This window comes from Dipodomys spectabilis, unplaced genomic scaffold (assembly GCF_019054845.1).
Source record: "Dipodomys spectabilis isolate Male_0828 unplaced genomic scaffold, ASM1905484v1 ptg000024l, whole genome shotgun sequence".
Taxonomy (NCBI): Eukaryota; Metazoa; Chordata; class Mammalia; order Rodentia; family Heteromyidae; genus Dipodomys; species Dipodomys spectabilis.
Genome location: NW_024870701.1, coordinates 15,508,925 through 15,527,500, shown reverse-complemented (window position 1 = coordinate 15,527,500; position 18,576 = coordinate 15,508,925). Strand labels below are relative to the sequence as shown.

Sequence of the window (18,576 nt, the reverse complement as noted above, 5' to 3'; positions counted from 1 at the left end):
CTAAGCCGCATTCCCAGCCCTCCTTTTTTTTTTTTCCTTTCTCCTCCTCTTCTCCTCCTCCTCTTCCTCTTCCTCTTCCTGATCCTCCTCCTCTTCTTCCTCCTCCTTCTCCATCATCATCATCATCATCATCATCATCATCATCATCATCATCATCATCATCATCATTTGTACCATACATTTGTTGAAAAAGTTGTCTTTGCCTTCATGGAATTTCTGGTTTGCACCTTTTAAAATATTGCTGAATTTTATTTAATCTAATATTTTGTTGAGTGTCTATATTCATGAGGGCTGTTGGTGTGTATTTTTTTTTAATGCATACTTTTGATACCATGGTAGCAAATGCAGAAAACAGAATTTGTTGTGTTTATCTAATGCTGGGGTTTGAACTTAGGGCCCCATGTTCCCTCTTCTTGCTTGCTTGACTAATACTTTACCATTTTGAGCCACACTTTTAGCCCTTCTCTTAGGTTTTCTGGAAGAGATTAGTTTTAAAATTGTGAATCTAGTTTCTTTCATTGTCAGAGCTATTCAAATGATATATTTTGTATTAGTGAGTTGTGGCAACCATTGTTTTTTTGAGGAAATGGCTCATTTTGTTAAGGTATCTAATGTATTTTTGGAGTTGTTCAAAGTCTTGACTTGTACTGATTTTCTTTTTCTTTTTTGGTCCGGTTGTGGGGCCTGAACTCTGGGCCTGGGCAATGTCCCTCAGCTCTTCAGCTCAAGGCTAGCGCTCTACCACTTGAGCCACAGCGCCACTTCTGGCCTTTTTTTTCTGCTTATGTGTTGCTGAGGAATCGAACCCAGGGCCTCATGCATGCAAGGCAAGAGCTCTACCACTGAGCCACCTTCCCAGCCCACTTGTACTGATTTCTAAAGGTCTGTAATGATATCTCTGAGTAATTCCTGATACTGATGATTTCTGTCTTCTCTTTTTTTCTTTACCATTCTGGCTAAAGAGTTTTAGTTGTACTGGTCTTTGCAAAGAATTGTATATTAATTTTTTTCTCTATTTTCAATTTAACTGATCTCACCCTTATTTCCTTTCTTTTACTGCTTGGTTTTGGTCTTTCCCCCTTTTTTGTGTGCTAGCCACTCAGACTTGGTGCTTGCTCTGCTCGCTGGTCCATGGCTTGCTGTTTACCACTTGAGCCATACCTCCACCTCAACTTTTTGCTAGTTAATTGGAGAGTTTTGCAGCATTTTCTGCTTAGGTTGGCTTTTAATTGTGATGATCCAGGCATGAGCTAATTGATGGTTAGTTCCTCACATGTTCTTAAGATAGGAGCTCAGATTAGTTATTTGAGACTGTTGTTTTCCAGTATATGCATTTAGTGTTATTTATTTATTTATTTTGTTGGTCATGGGCCTGAACTCTGGTCCTGGGCGCTGTACCTCAGCTCTTCAGCTGAAGGTTAGCACTCTACCACTTGAGCCATAGTGCCACTTCTGGTTTTCTGGAGATAAGAGTCTCACGGACTTTCCTGCCTAGGCTGGCTAGGATCACGGGTGTGAGCCACTGGCGCCCGGCTAGTGTTATTTTTTTAGATCTTCTCAGTACTACTTCACCTATGTCACACTTATTTTTAACATTTTTGTAGTTGAAAGCATTTCTATGATAACTGCTTTTAAAGTGTTTGTCAGGTGTTTCTGATATCTTTGTCCAGTTAGTGTTGGCATATGTAGATAGTCGTTTTTTTTTTCTTTCTTAATTTGAGTCTTTCTGGCTTATGTAATGAAATTCTCGTCCTTATTTTATTTTGTTTCAGCTGGGTTTCTCTGACAATGCCTCATCCCAAGAGGGAGATGCTCTTGGGTACTGTTGGTGTGAGTGGGAGTTCCAGCTCTCTACTAGGCCTTCACTCGACATCATAGGGAGATTAAAAAAAAAAAAAATCTGTGGCTCCATTGCTGCTAGGTTTTTATGAGAGTTGTAATCTTCTCTCAAGTTTCCTGTGACATAACCCTATTTGGGAGTGCCTCCTTATTTCTAGCTGGAGATGGAAGTCTAGGCTCTTTTCTTTTCCTTCTCTGATACTGCCTTGGTGTAAGGTAATGAGCTTTACAAAAGACTTAAGTTATGGTATATTCTTAGTCATTGACACCTTAACTTCAATGACAAATGTTCAAACTCTGTTGTCACTCCATTGTCACTGAAGAATCAGATTATTCTTCTTATATTCTTATTGAAGATTCCTTCCACTGAATATAGTTAGTTCTCATATTGCTGTTTTCTGAATTATTGTAACAGAGAAAGACTCCTGATTGGCTAGCCTTAGTCACATGACCATTTCCTGTCTGTAAAGTAATCTGACAGTGACTTTTCTACTATTTGTGGTAGAGAAGATTCATGACATCAGCATATCTCAAATCAATGAAAATAGTTATGTTTCAATAAAGAAATAGCATTTGCTTTGGATCTCAAAGGTACATTTCTAACACATAGAGATGAATGAGGAAGATGGTTTTAGTAGATTACTTTGGGGGCCAAGAGAAGAGTGTGACATTCTCATAGGAATTATAGGAAAGCTATACTAGAGTTGAAGGTGGAAGTTTCAGGCCCAGGAAATTTGTGTGTTTCAAGGATCCTATGGAACCTAGGAAGCACAGAGGAGTGAAAGATTCTTCGTTTTCTTTACCGTTAGGTAATCAGTGGGCTGATTCCAGCATACCCAGATAGACAGAATTGTTTTAAGGATACTCCTTAGAATTTACAAGTGATATGCACTGAAACTGATTTTTTTCTTGCAAATAAATTTATTACAATATTAGAAGATATGTAAACTTAGCTCCTGTGAAACTTTAATGCTCCCACTGTATGATTTTTTTTTTTTTTTATAACAGCCATTGTGGGATTTGGTATGGATGCAGGTTCTATCTTTTCTTTTGCCAGCTAGTAAGAGAATTGAAATTTGGTTTAAAGTTTGGAAAAAAGGTTGGAAGATGCATGCTGAAGAACGCCAGTCTTCAGTAGTTGAGTGTGTGTTGACATAACCATTTCTTCCCTCTTTTTTTTCTTTCTTTTGCTACCTTGGCCTTTTAATCATACTTATTTCATGCCATAAAAACTGTAAGTAAAGATCCACTGTGATGAAAAGTATATATATCCAAAGGGTTGTATCAAAAATCGAAAGTAAATAAATCTAGTCACATCTTTAAGACAGAAGAGTTCCCTGCCCATATTCATTATCAGCGTAGCTCTTTGTGAAGAACACACTGAGAGAAATAATGGCTCACAATGTTTCTGACTTTATGGTCACAAGTATGTTTAATGAGGTTATTTTTTGTGCCAGTCCTGGGGCTGAACTGAGTGCCTGGGCACTGTCCCTGAGCTTCTTTTGCTCAAGGCTAGTGCTTTACCACTTAATCCACAACTCCATTTCTGGCTATTTTAGTAGTTTAGTTTCAATGAAAGTCTCACAGACTTTCCTGCTTGGACTGGCTTTGAACTGTGATCCTCAAATCCTGGCATTTTGACTAGCTAGAATTACAGTCATAGGCCACTGTTGTCCAGCTTGCATTGGTTTTTTGGGGGGTAAGGTTTTGCTTTATGCCCTTATAGGCATGGGCTGCAATATTCCTACTTGTGTTTCCTTGTGTCACTGAAAATGACAGGTGTTCACCATTGTCCTCAGATAGCCGTTATGTTTTCTATAGCCCAGATAACAGGCACCTTCCATTGCACTCAAGTATTACTAGGCTGGCCTCAAACTCTGATTCCTCCATCTCTCCTCAAGTAGCTAGGACTACAAGCTTGACCTATTTTCACATTTTTATTGCTTTTAAATATGTTTGTTATAAAATTTAGAACAGCAGACTAGAATAAAATTGCAAAGTAAGAAATGTGCAAGTCTTTTGTTTTGAGACGTAGTCTCATTGCGTACCCCGGGCTAGTCTCAAACTTACCATGGAGCCCAGGCTGGCTTTAAACTCTTAATCTTTCCATCTCAGCCTCTAGTGTGCTAGGATTATAGGTCTGTGCCAGCTGCTTGGCTTAGGAATTTAGTTTTCCTCAAGAAATTTAAAGTTAATTCTAAATATCATTAGAGACATCTTGACAGAAAAGTCAGGATGATTTTGAAGGGAAAATAATAGAGGTAATGAAGTTTTTTAGTTATCCTGGCAGATTATGTATCATATACTCGAGTAGGAATATAAATGAGTAGAACAAAGATTTGGAGAGACCCATTTTATATAGACGTTCAGTAAATTGGGCACTTCAAATCCCTGGAGAAAAGAATAAAATATTAATAAACCTTTTTAGATTCCTGTTTAATAAAAAAGATGAAATTATTTGGATTTAAATGGATACAACATTTAAATAACCAATTATGCAAGCACAAAAGAAAACAAGAAATAATGCACTTTATAATTTCTTGGATTGTCAAGTTTTGTGTTGTTGTTGTTTTTTAAAGACAGTGTTTTACTGTGTATAGCCCAGACTTACTTGGAACTCTGATGTAGCCTGGCATGTTTTGAACTTATGATCCTCTTGCTTCAGCCCTAGTGCTGGGATTATAGGAATGAGCTTCCAAGCTCACCTGTGTCAAGTGATTATCTAAATAATACAGGCCAAGAAATAAAATCTATGAATTTACAAAATATTAAATTTTAATTTTAAGTAACAGCTTCAGTGAAAATAATTGCAATATAAAAGCATAAATTAATAAGAACAAACATCTCACCTGGAAAATAGCATAATGTTAACAGATGATTCTTTTTCTTTCCTTTTCTTTTTTTTTTTCCATTTGTGGGGCCTGAACTCTGGGCCTGGGTGCTGTCCCTCAGCTCTTCAGCTGAAGGCTAGTGCTCTACCACCTGAGCCACGGCGCCACTTCTGGCTTTTTCTGCTTATGTAGTACTAAGGAATTGAACCCAGGGCCTCATGCATGCAAGTCAGGCACTCTACCACTGAGCCAATTTCCCAGCCCTTCCCTTCTCCTTCCCCTTCCCCTTCCCCTTCCACTTCCTTCCTTCCTTCTGCTATCCTTGAGCTCTTTTGTTCAAGGCCAGTGTGCTACCACTTTGCATTAACCATTTCTGGTTTTCTGGTGCTTAATTGCAGATCAGAGTCTCACAGACTGTTTTGCCTGGGCTGGCTTTGAACTGTGATCATCAGATTTCAGCCTCCTGAGTAGCTAGGATTACAGGCGTGAGCCACTAGTGTCCGGCTCAGATAATTCTTAAAAAGAGGAATATAAATGGCTAAAACAGTTTCAATAATAGGGAATTGCAAATAAAAACACTGTTGTCTACTTGTACGAGATTGGCAAAAATTTTAAGTATTATTATTATTAGTTTTTGCTGGTCATGGGACCTGAACTCTGGGCCTGGGCGCTGTTCCTCAGCTCTTCAGCTCAAGGCCAGCGCCCTACCACTTGAGCCACAGTACCACTTCCAGCTTTTTCTGCTTATGTGGTGCTAAGGAATCGAACCCAGGGCCTCATGCATGCAAGGCAAGCACTCTACCATTGAGCCACCTTCCCAGCCCCAATTTTAAGTATTATTATAATTATATTATTATATTGTTGATATAGGGAATAGCATTTTATTTATTTTCTCTTCTTTTTTCAGTACTGTGGTTTGAACTCAAGGCCTCAGGCTTGCTAGGCAAGCACTCTACAACTTGAGCAATGCCTTCAGCCTTTCTCTACCTTATTTTTTATGGTAGGGTCTTGTGTTTTTGCCCTCGGCCTGCCTCCCATTCAGTGGGATCAAGGCACAATGGAAGGTGCTGGTTGAAATGAGGTCTTACTTTTTGTCTGGGCTGGCTTTCAGTGGTGATTCTCCCCGTCTCTGCCTCTATTAGTGGTGTAAGCTTACTGTGCATTGTGAAATGAGCTTCTGTTTTTTTCCCTCAGGGCCTTGTGTTCTTTCAACTTTTTTTTTTTCTTTTTTGGTCCGGTTGTGGGGCCTGGGCACTGTCCCTCAGCTCTTCAGCTCAAGGCTAGCGCCTCTACCACTTGAGCCACGGCGCCACTTCTAGCTTTTTTCTTTTTTGTTTATGTGGTGCTGAAGAATCGAACCCAGGGCCTCATGCATGCAAGGCAAGTGCTCTACCACTGAGCCACATTTCCAGTCCTCAACTTTTTTACTTACATCTGGTAGGTACTTTATCATTTGGGTTACACCTCCATTTCCAGCTTTTTGCTGGTTAATTAGAGATAGAGTTTCAGATTTGTCTTCTTGGGCTGTGAACCTGTTCCTCAGATCTCAGCTTCTTGAGTAGCTAGGATTATAGGTGTGAACCACCAGAGTCCAGCAACTATAATTCTTGATTATCTTAAACCTACCCCATGTTTACTATCTCAGATTTCCTTAGAAATATCTCAGTATTCAAAAATAAAATCCAGGGCTGGGAAGGTGGCTCAGTGGTAGACTGCTTGCCTTGCATGTATGAGGCCCTTGGTTTGATTTCTCAGCACCACATAAGCAGAAAAAAAAAAAAAAGCCAGAAGTGGCTCTGTGGCTGCAGTGGTTAGAGTGCTAGCCTTGAGCTGAAGAGCTGATGGACAGAGCCCAGGCCCAGAGTTCAGGCCCCACTACTGGAAAAAATAAAATCCAATAATGGTTAATAAACTCTCAGTTATTTTCTCTTCTTCATTTTTTCATGCAATTTATTAGTTGGAATGTATGATGTGCCATGGATTATAGAATGTATTTCATTATACATTTGTCTGATTATGTCCTACTAGTGTTGTTTCTCAGGAATACTTTATTAACCATGTTGTCCTGTAAATGTTGCATCACACTAATAATGTCGTGTATATACAATGACAGAGTGTTGTTTTATATTTAAATATAAGATTGATCAGATACCAATGTGAGTCATCTATTATAATGTTCCCCATCACCTTTATTTTACTTTCTTTTTCTTTTTTTATTGTGAAAATACTGTACAGAGGAGTTACAAATACATGGGCAAGATAATGAGTACATTTCTTACCAAGCATTGTTGCCTCCTCCTTTGTTTCCCCTTCCTATCCCTTCCCATCCCCATCTCCCCCCCCCCCCCCCTTTTACTTTATTTTTCTAATGGAGGGATGGCATTTCGGCTCACTGTTTCAAAGGTTTAAGTCCATCATGGCAGGGAGGATGTGTGGAGCAGAGCTGTTGCCGCTCATTCCCTTCATGATGGCCAGGAAACAGAGAGAGTATGCCTTATGCCTGTGCTCCTCCATCATCTTTCATCCAGTTATTTTGGTGGCCACTGATAATGGTGGTTTGTACCCATTTTTTAAATATATTTTTATTGTGAAAATACTGTACAGAGGGGTTATAATTACATGGGCAAGATAATGAGTACATTTCTTATCAAGCATTGTAGCCTCCTGCTTTGTTTCCTCTTCCCATCCCTTCGAATCCCCTCCCCCTCATCTCCCCCCCCCCCCCAAAGTTCGTTTTTTTGACATAACGACTTGTACATCTCATTGTTGCAATGGGTCCTCCTGTATCCCTGTTTTAACAATTTGTTTTTTCCCTTCCCCATAACATATACCAACATCATATATAGTGAAAGCAGGGGTTGTTGTACCCATTTTTAAAAAATTAGTGGTTGCAAAACCATGACTGTCTGATTTTTTTTCTGTGTATTATATAGAATTCTTCTGTTAACTGTAGTTCTTAAAAGTATGATCCCCAGACAGGCAGCTTCATTGTTGCCTGAGAACTTGTGCAAATTCTTAGGTTTTACCTTTGTGGGTTGGGACCAGCAGTCTATGTTTTAATAATCCTTCTAGGTGATCTAGGAGATGCTGAGGCTTATTGAAGCTTGCACATATAAGGTATAAGAACTCTCTTCATCAACCATTGCTTACTCTGAAGTACAGTTCATATAAGAAAGGCAGGGATAAATGCTCGGCTGCATTTACATTTTTGTTGCTTTTTGTGTCTGTCCTGGGGCGTGAACTCAGGGCTTGGGCACTGTTCTTGAGTTTTTTCAAGTGTTTTCCAAGGCTAGCACTCTTACCACTTCAGCCACAGCTCTACTTGCGCTCCTTTCCTTTCCTTTCCTTTCCTTTCCTTTCCTTTCCTTTCCTTTCCTTTCCTTTCCTTTCTCCCTCCCTCCTCTTTCTTTCTTTCTTTCTTTCTTTCTTTCTTTCTTTCTTTCTTTCTTTCTTTCTTTCTTTCTTTCTTTCTTTCTCTCTCTCTCTCTCTCTCTTTTCTCTCTTTTTCTTTCTCTATCTCTCTTTCTCTTTCTTTCTCTCTTTTCTTTTCGTTGATTAATTGGAGATAGGAGTCGCATGAACTTTCCTGCTTGGTCTGGCTTCAAACTGCAATTCTCAGATCTCAGCCTCCTGAGTAGCTAGGATTACAGGCATGTGCCACTGGTACCTGGTTGCATTTATGTTTTTGATCTTGCCAAGTTTTATTTTTTAAGAGGTTGCATTGGAAGTGGTGTTGTGGCTCAAGTGGTAGAATGCTTGCCTTAAGCTGAAGAGCTGAGGGGCAGTGCCCAGACCCACAACAGACCAAAAAAAAAGGTTGCACTATTGAGTTATATTTGTTATTTAGGGGGAGATTTACTTCACTGTAATTCTCTCTGTCTCTGTCTCTCTCTGCCAGTCCTGGGGCTTGATCTCAGGGTCTGGGTGCTGTTCCTGAGTTTCTTTGTGTTCAAGGCTAACATTCTACCACGAGCCACAGTGTCATTTTTGGCTTGAGTAGTTTTTTTGAAGGTAAGGGTTTTATGAGGACTTTTCTCCCTTGGCTGGCTTTGAACGGTGATCCTCAGATCTCAGCCTTCTGAGTAGCTAGGAGTATAGGCATGAGCCATTGGCCCCCAGCTGCAATTTATTCTTTTTTTTTTTTTTTTTTTTTTTGGCTGTTTATAGCAACACATCTGCCTTGTGGCAGAACCTCTTTTTTTTTTTTTTTTTTTTTTATTGTAAAGCTACTATACAGAGGGTTACAGTTACGTGAGTGAGGTTATGAGTACACTTCCTCTTGAACATTGTTACCCCCCTCCATTGTTTTCCCCCTATCATCCCCTCCCTCCCTCCCTTCCCCGAGGTTCTTTTTTTTTTTTTGATTGTGATTAAATGATTACATAATTTCAAAGTCACAAGTTCATTCTAACTTCCCTGGAGCAAATTGTCTACCACAGTCTGTAATATATAACAGTGTTCACATGTTATACACCATACATGCGATCAGAAGTGCAATTTATTCTTAATCATTATGTCTGAAGGTATTTAAAGGCACTAATCTTAGCCCTAATATTGTCAACTTTGATGTCAGTTCTTTCATTTTAGTAAAACTAGCAGGTAGAAAATAGGTTGTTGGACTAGGATGTGCTAGTACTTGTCTGAGTTGGCGGGGGGGGGGGGGGGGGGGGGGGGAGGGCAGTGGCGAGGGGGAGGGTTCAAGAGGTTGAGGCCAGCTAGGGCCATACAGAAGACCATATATCAGAAAAGAAGATAAAAGTAAAAATTCTAGAATAGAAGATGGAGTATAGAAGAGTATGTAGGGTATAAGAAAGTTTGTCTCCATGACCTAAATTGGAAGTAGTTGGGGTTTCTTATTGTGGTGTAATTTTCCAAGTGTTCCCTTCTCAGCTGTGCTTCCAAGCATAGTGTTAGTAATTAGAAACTTGTAATGGAACAAGTAATTTAAACCACAAGTCTAGGGCAAAATTTATTCATTTAATACTGAGCAAAATGTAAGCCAGCTGTTGGGCTTGATTCCTTAAATTGGTATATAAGACTAACAGTAGCTGCTTTCAATGTACCTTAGTTTAATTGAGAAGAGCAACATTACAGAAAAACAATTACAGTTATGATAGATGTGCCAAAGGCAGTCTGGAGTGTATCAAGACTGCTTAACTGTGTGGACTGTATGCTCAGGGAAAACTGAGGTCTGAAGGATAATAGGAGTTGGGGAAGCTGTAGGAATAATGTTGGTTGGTTAAGAGTAGTATAAAGGGAGGAGACATGTCTGATAGAAAGTTTGATTCATATTAAGGTTTTAAAAAGTTATCTAGTGAATAAAAAACATTTGAAAGATTGTAGACAAGGGCTGGGAATGTGGTCCAACGGTAGAGTGCTTGCCTAGCATGCATGGAACCCTGGGTTCAATTCCTCAGTACCACATAAACACAAAAGGCTGGAAGTGGTGCTGTGGCTCAAGTGGTAAAGCACTAGCCTTGAGCAAAAGAAACTTAGGGACAGTGTCCAGGCCCTGAGTTCAAGCCCCAGGACTCCCCCCCCCCCAAAAAAAAAAAAAGATTGTAGACAAGATGTGACAGAATCAGTCCCTAGTGGTTAATTTGAAGTGTAACTTCTAAGTGATAAGCTGCCAAAAATCTCTGATACCCATTTCTTGCCGATATCAGCTATTGAGACACAGTCAGCTGTATCTGACTGAACTCATCCGTTTGTTTGTCTGAGACAGATAAAACACATTCAAAAATCTCCTACTGGCTATCTACTTTGTGTGGCAGAGTAACTAATTAAAGCCGTTTCTGCCTTCTAATTACCTCTCCAACTATAATGAACATGTGTTCTCCACAGTACTATAGGGCAAAAGGAAAACAGTATTTATTTACCTTTTTCAGGAGACTGGAAAAAAAATCAAAGAATATCATGTTAATGAACATCTGGGGAACTGACTTTTCTCTCCCTCCCTCAATCCCTCCCTCCCTTTCTTTTTCCTCTCTCCCTCCCTCCCTCCCTCCATTCCCTCTCCCTCGTTCCCTCCCTCCCTCCCTCCCTTCTTCCCTTCTTCTTTCTTCTCTTCCTTTTTGTGGTACTGGAGTTTGCACTCATCCTTACATTTACAAAGCAGGTGCTCTAAAATTTGATCCACACCCCAGCCCAGGAAAAATCTAACAGATTTGGGAACAGTTTCAGAGGACACATTCTCAGAATTACAAACACACTCAGACCTTTCCTCATTTGCCTCAGAACATTTTATTTCTATGAAAAATGTGTTTTTAAATTTTAGTTTGTTGCCTTATATTGTTTGAATAAATTCTTTGGTACTAAGTTATCTTTAAGTGTTAAGAGACTGAACTCAGTCTACTACTAGTGTTTCCTGTACTAAAGCATCATGGTTTAGTTGGGGAAAAAAATCGGCAGTAGATACACTGTTGGGGGTGATTGCTTTAGAACAACTTAATACAGAATGAAGAAATCAAGACATCTGGAGAAAGATGTTCTAGAATATGGAAGAAAAAGTGGGGTTTTTTTTGGAGGGGGGGTTTGATTGTGGGTCTTGAACTCAGGGCCTGGGCACTGTCCTTGAGCTGTTTGTTTACCCAGGGCTAGTCCTCTATCAACTTGATTCACTTCTGGTTTTTTGGGTGTTTATCTGGAAATAGGAGTCTCACAGACTTTCCTGCCTAGGTTGACTTTGGACCACAATTCTTAGGTATCAGCCTCCTGAATAGCTAAGATTACAGAAATAAGCCATCAGGAGCTGGCTAGTTTTTGTTTGTTTATTTTAAAGCCAGAGTTGAACTCATGAATACAGGAGAGGAACTATTATATAACCCCTTTCTCTTAGAGGAGGTGAGTGAAATAATGTTTATGAAAAACATTTTAAAAATTCCTAAAAATGGAGGGCAAGTACTTACCTATTCCTTTTAGGTTCTTTTTCCTCCCATGGTGGATCTCCAGAAGTGCTAGAGTAGTCATCCTGGAGTAGCAGGAATTTGATGCGTTTGATAGTAGAAGAATGCTCGGGGTGAACATGATACAAAGGGTTGGTTAAGTTTATTTAGTTCTCAAGCTGCTTAATTCAGATATTAAAAAAAGTTTGTCTAAGATAAATAAAGATATTTTAAGTGGATTAAAGATTTGTTCTTAATTATTTTTCAGCGAAACCCAACAGGAAGCTTACTTTTCTCTACCTAGCCAATGATGTCATTCAGAACAGCAAAAGGAAGGGGCCAGAGTTTACAAAGGACTTTGCACCAGTTATAGTGGAGGCTTTTAAGCATGTTTCCAGGTATGATCATTGTATGGGGATTCAGGAATCTGTTTTAAGTGTATAGTATGTCTTTTGCTTAAATTTACCATTACAGTAAAAAACCAGAAAGCATTTCTTTGAAGGTTGTGTTGGAAAAAAATTTATCTCTAACTTGAATTTTTGGGTAAATGTTACCAAGGAAATCTGAACTGGGAAGATGGGCATTTGGAAGTCTTGAATTATAGCTTTCCTTTAAGAGATCAGAAGTAACTCCTATATTAGAGTGAAGTTTAGTGAAGTCAGTGAGACTATTGAAGTAAAATTTAGTGAGCATAAAAGTACTAGTCTTATAAGCACTATTTCCCCTCATACCACTTATATGATGATTTTTAAAGTTCTTTTTTTTAATGTTTAGGTATATGTCCTAACATTTTATGACATTTATGTTTTGGAAATAAAGAATATTTACATATGGTAAGCATAAACTTGTTTGAAAAGTTTTGCTGCAAGTAATTCTGAAAGTGGAATCAATACTTTATGCTTCCTAAAATACTTATTTCCAACCAGTATATGCCGGCATATATTGTAATAGCTAATCAAATGAATAGAATAGTGTAGAATGGTGAGTGGTGTTGATTTATGTGGATTGATACAAGGGTGTAAGTCTCCTTTTGCTAAGCTTAGTATATAGTAATGAAGAAGACCAAGTTCTGGGTTAGTAGAACTTACATTTCAGAAGATATAAAAGATAATAACAGCTGGACAAATAAGTGCATATTTTATGTCAGATGACACATGTTCTATGGAAACATGAAATAGAAGGAATTGGAGGGTATGACAATGCTCAGATATATGATAAGATAAAGAAAACTGAGGGACCTAGCATTTGTACAGAGATTAAACAAGAATGAAAGGAGTCTTTTGAATAGGAAGAAAGGTATATAGACAGAATACTCAGCATAAATAGATAACTTGTGTGGTTAGCATGTTTGAAGATCAACAAGATTTTAAAAATTTTTAATGGTTATTATAGTGGTGATGCACAGAAGTGTTATAGTTACATAAGTACATTTCCTTTTGGACAGTGTCACTCCTTCACTAGCTCTCTCCCAGTTTTTCCCTCCCATTTGCCACTCACAAATCGCATAGTTCATCTTCAACAGAGTGGCCAATGAGTACCATTGCTGCCTTTGTTCACCCTTTGTATCTTTGGGCCTCCCCTTACACTTTGAAAACAAGGAGGTTTTTGTTTGTTTTTTTTCCCCAGTCCTGGGCTTGAACTCAGGACCTGGGCACTGTCTCTGATCTTCTTTTGCTCAAAGCTGGCACTCTACCAGTTGAGCCACAGTGCCACCTCTAGCCTTTTCTGTTTATGTAGTACTGAGGAATCAAACCCAGGGCTTCATATATGCTAGGCAAGTACTCTACCACTAAGCCATATTCCTAGCCCCTACAAGGAGATTTTTATGGAAGAAATATTAGAGAATATAAAGATTGCTTTCATTTTTGTTGTGGTTGGTAGCTCTTGGACGATTGAGAACAATATGATCTGATTTAGCATTAGATGAGTAGAGTGAAAAGAGTAAAGGCTGAGAGATCAGTGAGGATTCACAAAAATTTAGGCAGAGGTACTAGTAGCTCCATCTACAGTGGCAGTGATGAACCAGGTAGGAAATGGTTGGAAGTAATTTGTTTTCAGTATATTTTCCTGTTTATACAATCTTAGATCTCAGATTAGATATTACTTCTTCAAATGTTCTTTTTTTTTTTGGTCCGGTCGTGGGGCCTGAACTCTGGGCCTAGACACTGTCCCTCAGCTCTTCAGCTCAAGGCTAGTACTCTACCACTTGAGCCACAGCACCACTTCCGGCTTTTTTCTTTTTGCTTATGTGGTGCTGAGGAATCGAACCCAGGGCCTTGAGCATGCAAGGCAAGTGCTCTACCACTGAGCCACCTTCCAAGCCCTTCAAATGTTCTTTCTGACCTTTCTTAAACTGGGCTAGACTTCTGTTGTCTGTAGCACCTTGTTCTGTTTTGTAGCACTAGACAAATAATAACAGCTCTAAAACTCCATTTGATCTCTATGTCGAAGTATGACTTGGATCAATAAATACTTGTTCGATACTTAAAAGTTGCCCATTAGAAGTTTCTCTTAGCCTCATGTTCAGCCCCATTATTAGATTAGAGCATCTTCTTTATCAATGCTTAGTAGTGTTTCTTAAAATTTGTATTTTGGGGGGTAATTTTTTGTTTAATATTATGTCTTAAATTCTTTAAGGAAATGAGTCTGCCTTAATAGCATTATCCTCAAGGATAAAGAAACATAGTGAACATCTGGATAGTTTTTTCCTAGAGAATAAATACCGATTGTATTTACTCATTACCTTTTCAGTAGCATTATGTATTTTTACCATTAGCATTTTTGTTTATTTTATTTAGTGAAACTGATGAAAGTTGTAAGAAACATCTTGGAAGAGTATTATCTATTTGGGAAGAAAGATCTGTTTATGAAAACGATGTATTAGACCAACTTAAGCAAGCTCTTTGTAAGTATATAATCTTGATCTCATAAGGTGGTCTTTTATTTAAAGTATATTCTTTTATTAAAACTTAAAAGCTCTTTCAATGCAGATGGTGATAAAAAGACTAGGAAGCGAACTTATGAGCAAATAAAAGTGGATGACAATGAAAACTGTTCTCTGGAATCTCCAAGTGAACCACCCCAGGTAAGCTTGTCTCCGTTAAGAGATAATATTTTATTTTGTGTGATCATCAAGCTTTATTAGTAGGTACGAGAAAGAAGCTCCATTAGTATACTTAATTCTCTGGCTAACCAATTGCTTACACTTGAAGTAGTATGTTATGTGCTGTATATTTTGCATTGAACCAGAATTTCTGATTCCTGAGTATGACTAGGTGAGATAAAATGTCTACCACTTGAATAGTTTATTTTTAAAATAAAACATGTGATAAGGATATGTTGTTATATGATCGAGATGCGGTAAAATTCCGTTCTTAGGGATGAACACCAGTCCTATAAATACTTTTGCTTTCAAATGTGTAAAAATGAGTGTTTGAATGACAAATTATATTCATGAAGTTCTATGACTATGTAACCCATGCGTTCTATAGAAAAATACAATAAATTAGAATAATTATCTTAATAGTCTAAGTTTTCTCATACTAAACCATTCAGTGAATTCTAGAAAAACACTTGGAACTCTTAATTAAGTGGGCATTAAGACTTTAAGCTTCCTTCTTCTATGTTTGAAATGTATAGGAGAGACAGATAAAATTTAAAAGGAGAAAATGAAGACAAAGCCGTTCTCTTAATCAGGTAAATATCTTTAAGGGCTAGAAATGGTACAGAAACATAACTCACTGTATAGGTCGGAGCCTTTCTGCTGAGGTCTGGTCCAGAAGCAGTTGTAAGTTTTCAGAAATTAGTATACTTCAGGGTACTTGACAGCATGCACAAGGCCTTGGGTGCAATCCCCAGCACTGTGAACAACAAGAAAAGCACAAGTTGTACATTGTTTGGTTGGAGAAATCAAACACTAAGATGCATGTTTCTCCGTATTTCATGACAAAATCATTTTATGCTAAAAGTTCTATTAGGATTCCATGGACAATATTTTGCCTGAGTTTTAGGTGTAGGATCTGACCGTCTTACACTTCCTCTGATGAAAGAATAACCACCTTTGGACTTTTTGAATGTTTTTCAGTGATTATGTGACTTTCTCCAGTACTTACATAAAATGTTATTGCTTTTGGTTTTAGAATTGGTTGTGCTGCCCAGTTCTAACTGGTTCAGCTTTGTAGTCACTATTTTATGACATTTTGGAGTGGCTAAAATCTCTCTGTGCAGTTTACAATTTAATTCACTCACTCTAGTAGCAAGTCCTAGTCTAGTGTTTTAGATAACTGTGGGTTTTTTCCCTAATCTTTCATCAGGCATTGGGAATTTATATTTAACTCATGTAGGAAGGAATGTAAACGTGTAATGAGATAAGATTTGGAGGTAGGCACTGTTAATACCATGAAGTAAATTTCTTTCTAGAACTCTAGAAAATTTTAGAACTTTCTAATGCTCATTGAAACATTTTATATTAGTTGAGAGACCATACTGCTCTTTTAAGTGCAATTTCATTATAGAAGAGAAATAGATGTCTTTATAGAAGACTTAAATATTTTACAATTTTTTTGTATTTTTCATACACTTCTAATAACATGTAGATTGGCTTATTTCTTACTAGATTAATTCTTAACAAATTTGATCATTTGTTACATATACCAGATAGTTCTTTTTTTTTGTTTTCCTTTTTTGAAGTATGACAGTCTTACTATATAGCACTAGGATTACAAGTATGTGAACTGGAACTTGAACTCTAGGGCCTGGGCACTGTCCTTTAGCTGTTTTTGTTTAAAGCTAGCATTCTACCACTTAAGCCACAGCTCTACTTCTGACTTTTTGCTGGATAATTGTAGATAAGAGTCTTACGCTTTCCTGCCCAGGGTGCCTTTAACTGTGATCCTCAGATCTCAGCCTCCTGAGACGCTAGAATTACAAACACCCAGCAAGTGTATTCTTTTTTGTTTTAGCTGGCTTTAACTTGGTCTCAAGCAGTCCTGCCTCAGCCTTCTCAGTAGCTGGGACTTATAGGTATATGTTACCACACCCAGCTAATTCTGTGTACACAGAATTAGTAATATCCAATAATTTAAAGTGTGTATGTGTGTTTGTATGTGTGTGTGTATGCTTGCTTGTTTTTCCTAAGCTGGGTGCCTTTGGCTTATACTCCCTAAAGGATGAGATTTGAGAGTCAAATTCGAAGCCAATCTTGGCAGCAAATTCAGAAGGCTCTTATCTCTTATTAGCTAGCAACTGGAGATATGGCTTAAGTGGTAGAATGGCAGCAGTGAACCTAAAAAGCAAAACAAGAATGTGAGACCCTGAGTTCAAGCCCCTAGTACTAGCACACACTCCCCCAAAAACATATAAATGTATTTTTTTCTTAATGTCACTTAGAAACTAAAAAAGAAAGATGAAATGGATAAGGATGGAGACTAGTAAAAAGAACATTTAATTTTCTTTAGAATAACATATTATGTGTTGTGAAATTGCTAATGAGGAATTGTTCTTTTAATTATAGCTAGTATAGAAACAGTTGAGTTAAGGTTGAAAATGTGGCTCAGTGGTGGAGTGTTTGTCTAGCACTTCAACACTGCCAAAAATAAAAAAGTAAAGAACATAAAATTAAAGTAAGAGAACAGTGCAATTAAAATACTGTAATTGTTATTTTCTAATTATGATATTATAAAAATAGTGAAAATAAATATTTTAATAAGATAATTTATATATTGGCTAAGCAATACATAAACGTTAGCCATCAGATACACAATTTTTTTAATGATAGGATAATCATATCTGAACATATATCCATCCCCAGATTACATTTCTCCTATTTTTTAAATTATAGCATTTAGAAATAGAATCTGAGACTTTTTCTTGTAATAGTTGATTTATATTTTCCTTTCCTCAATGTTCAATATAATGTGTAAGTAAATCTTCATTTAATGATGATACAGGCAATAATAATTTAATAAGTATATTATTTATTGACAAGCTCTGGGTAATAGCTGTCACTTCCTTTTTCTACCGATGTCTCTGCCTCATAAGTCAGTCACCTTATTTAAAGAATCCAACCTTTTTTTTTTTAATACTGTCTCTACCACTTGGTAGAGATTATCTGTTTGATTACAGTTTCAGTGCTTTGTATATAATGTAGCTTGTTTTTCTATTTTATAAAAGAAATGATTGTCTTCAAAGCACTTTATAAAATGAAAACTTGGCGTTAGTACGTGCACCATAGGATTAGGAATATGAAGTAAATGTTAAGTGTTTTGTATTTGTTAACACTGTTTACTTTGGTCTTGAAGTTGTATAACTTTTTAGACTCTAGATCTCGTTAGAGCCCTGCAAGATCTAGAAAATGCAGCTTCTGGTGATGCAGCAGTCCATCAGCGGATAGCTTCTTTGCCTGTGGAAGTTCAAGAAGTATCTCTCCTTGATAAAATAACAGGTAAGAAGATAAAATGTATTCCAGAATGTTTTTTTGGGAGGAGGCAGAATGTGGGAACAGCATATATCATTGTTTTTATTTTGTAATAATTTTATTATCCTATGCTTTTCCTAGATAAAGAATCTGGAGAAAGGCTTTCTAAAATGGTAGAGGATGCTTGTATGTTGCTGGCAGATTATAATGGCAGATTGGCGGCAGAAATAGATGATAGAAAGCAGCTCACTCGAATGTTAGCAGATTTTCTTCGTTGTCAAAAGGAAGCCCTTGCAGAGAAAGAGCATAAATTGGAAGTGCGTAATCTTTTGCTTCTTTAGTGCTTTTTTGTTTAACTTACTTTTTGGTAGGAATTTTAATATACCTTAATGTGCCTGCACATCTTGAATTTCTTGGATTGTGGAGTTTTTTAGGCAGTGGCTCAGGTAAGCTTCCCTTTACATTAGTGGCCTTCTCTGTACTTGAACTAAGTCAACCTGCTTTAAGCATAGAAATTTGGAATTAGCAGAATTGGTTAAATTTGAAAATTATTAATGTGAAGTCCCAGGCAAAAGTAGAATTCTATGTACTTAAACTCTGATTTTCA

General features: G+C 37.6%; 1 protein-coding gene across 1 annotated transcript in view; it reads left to right on the top strand.

Annotated features, from left to right (window-relative positions):
• Positions 1–18,576, top strand: part of Rprd1a (regulation of nuclear pre-mRNA domain containing 1A) — a 54,093-nt gene that overhangs the window by 15,224 nt on the left and 20,293 nt on the right. The window contains exons 2-6 of the mRNA XM_042675108.1: positions 11,823–11,952; positions 14,353–14,459; positions 14,545–14,639; positions 17,870–17,996; positions 18,111–18,286. Coding sequence (XP_042531042.1) covers positions 11,823–11,952; positions 14,353–14,459; positions 14,545–14,639; positions 17,870–17,996; positions 18,111–18,286 — 635 coding nt within the window. The remainder of the gene's footprint in view (positions 1–11,822; positions 11,953–14,352; positions 14,460–14,544; positions 14,640–17,869; positions 17,997–18,110; positions 18,287–18,576) is intronic.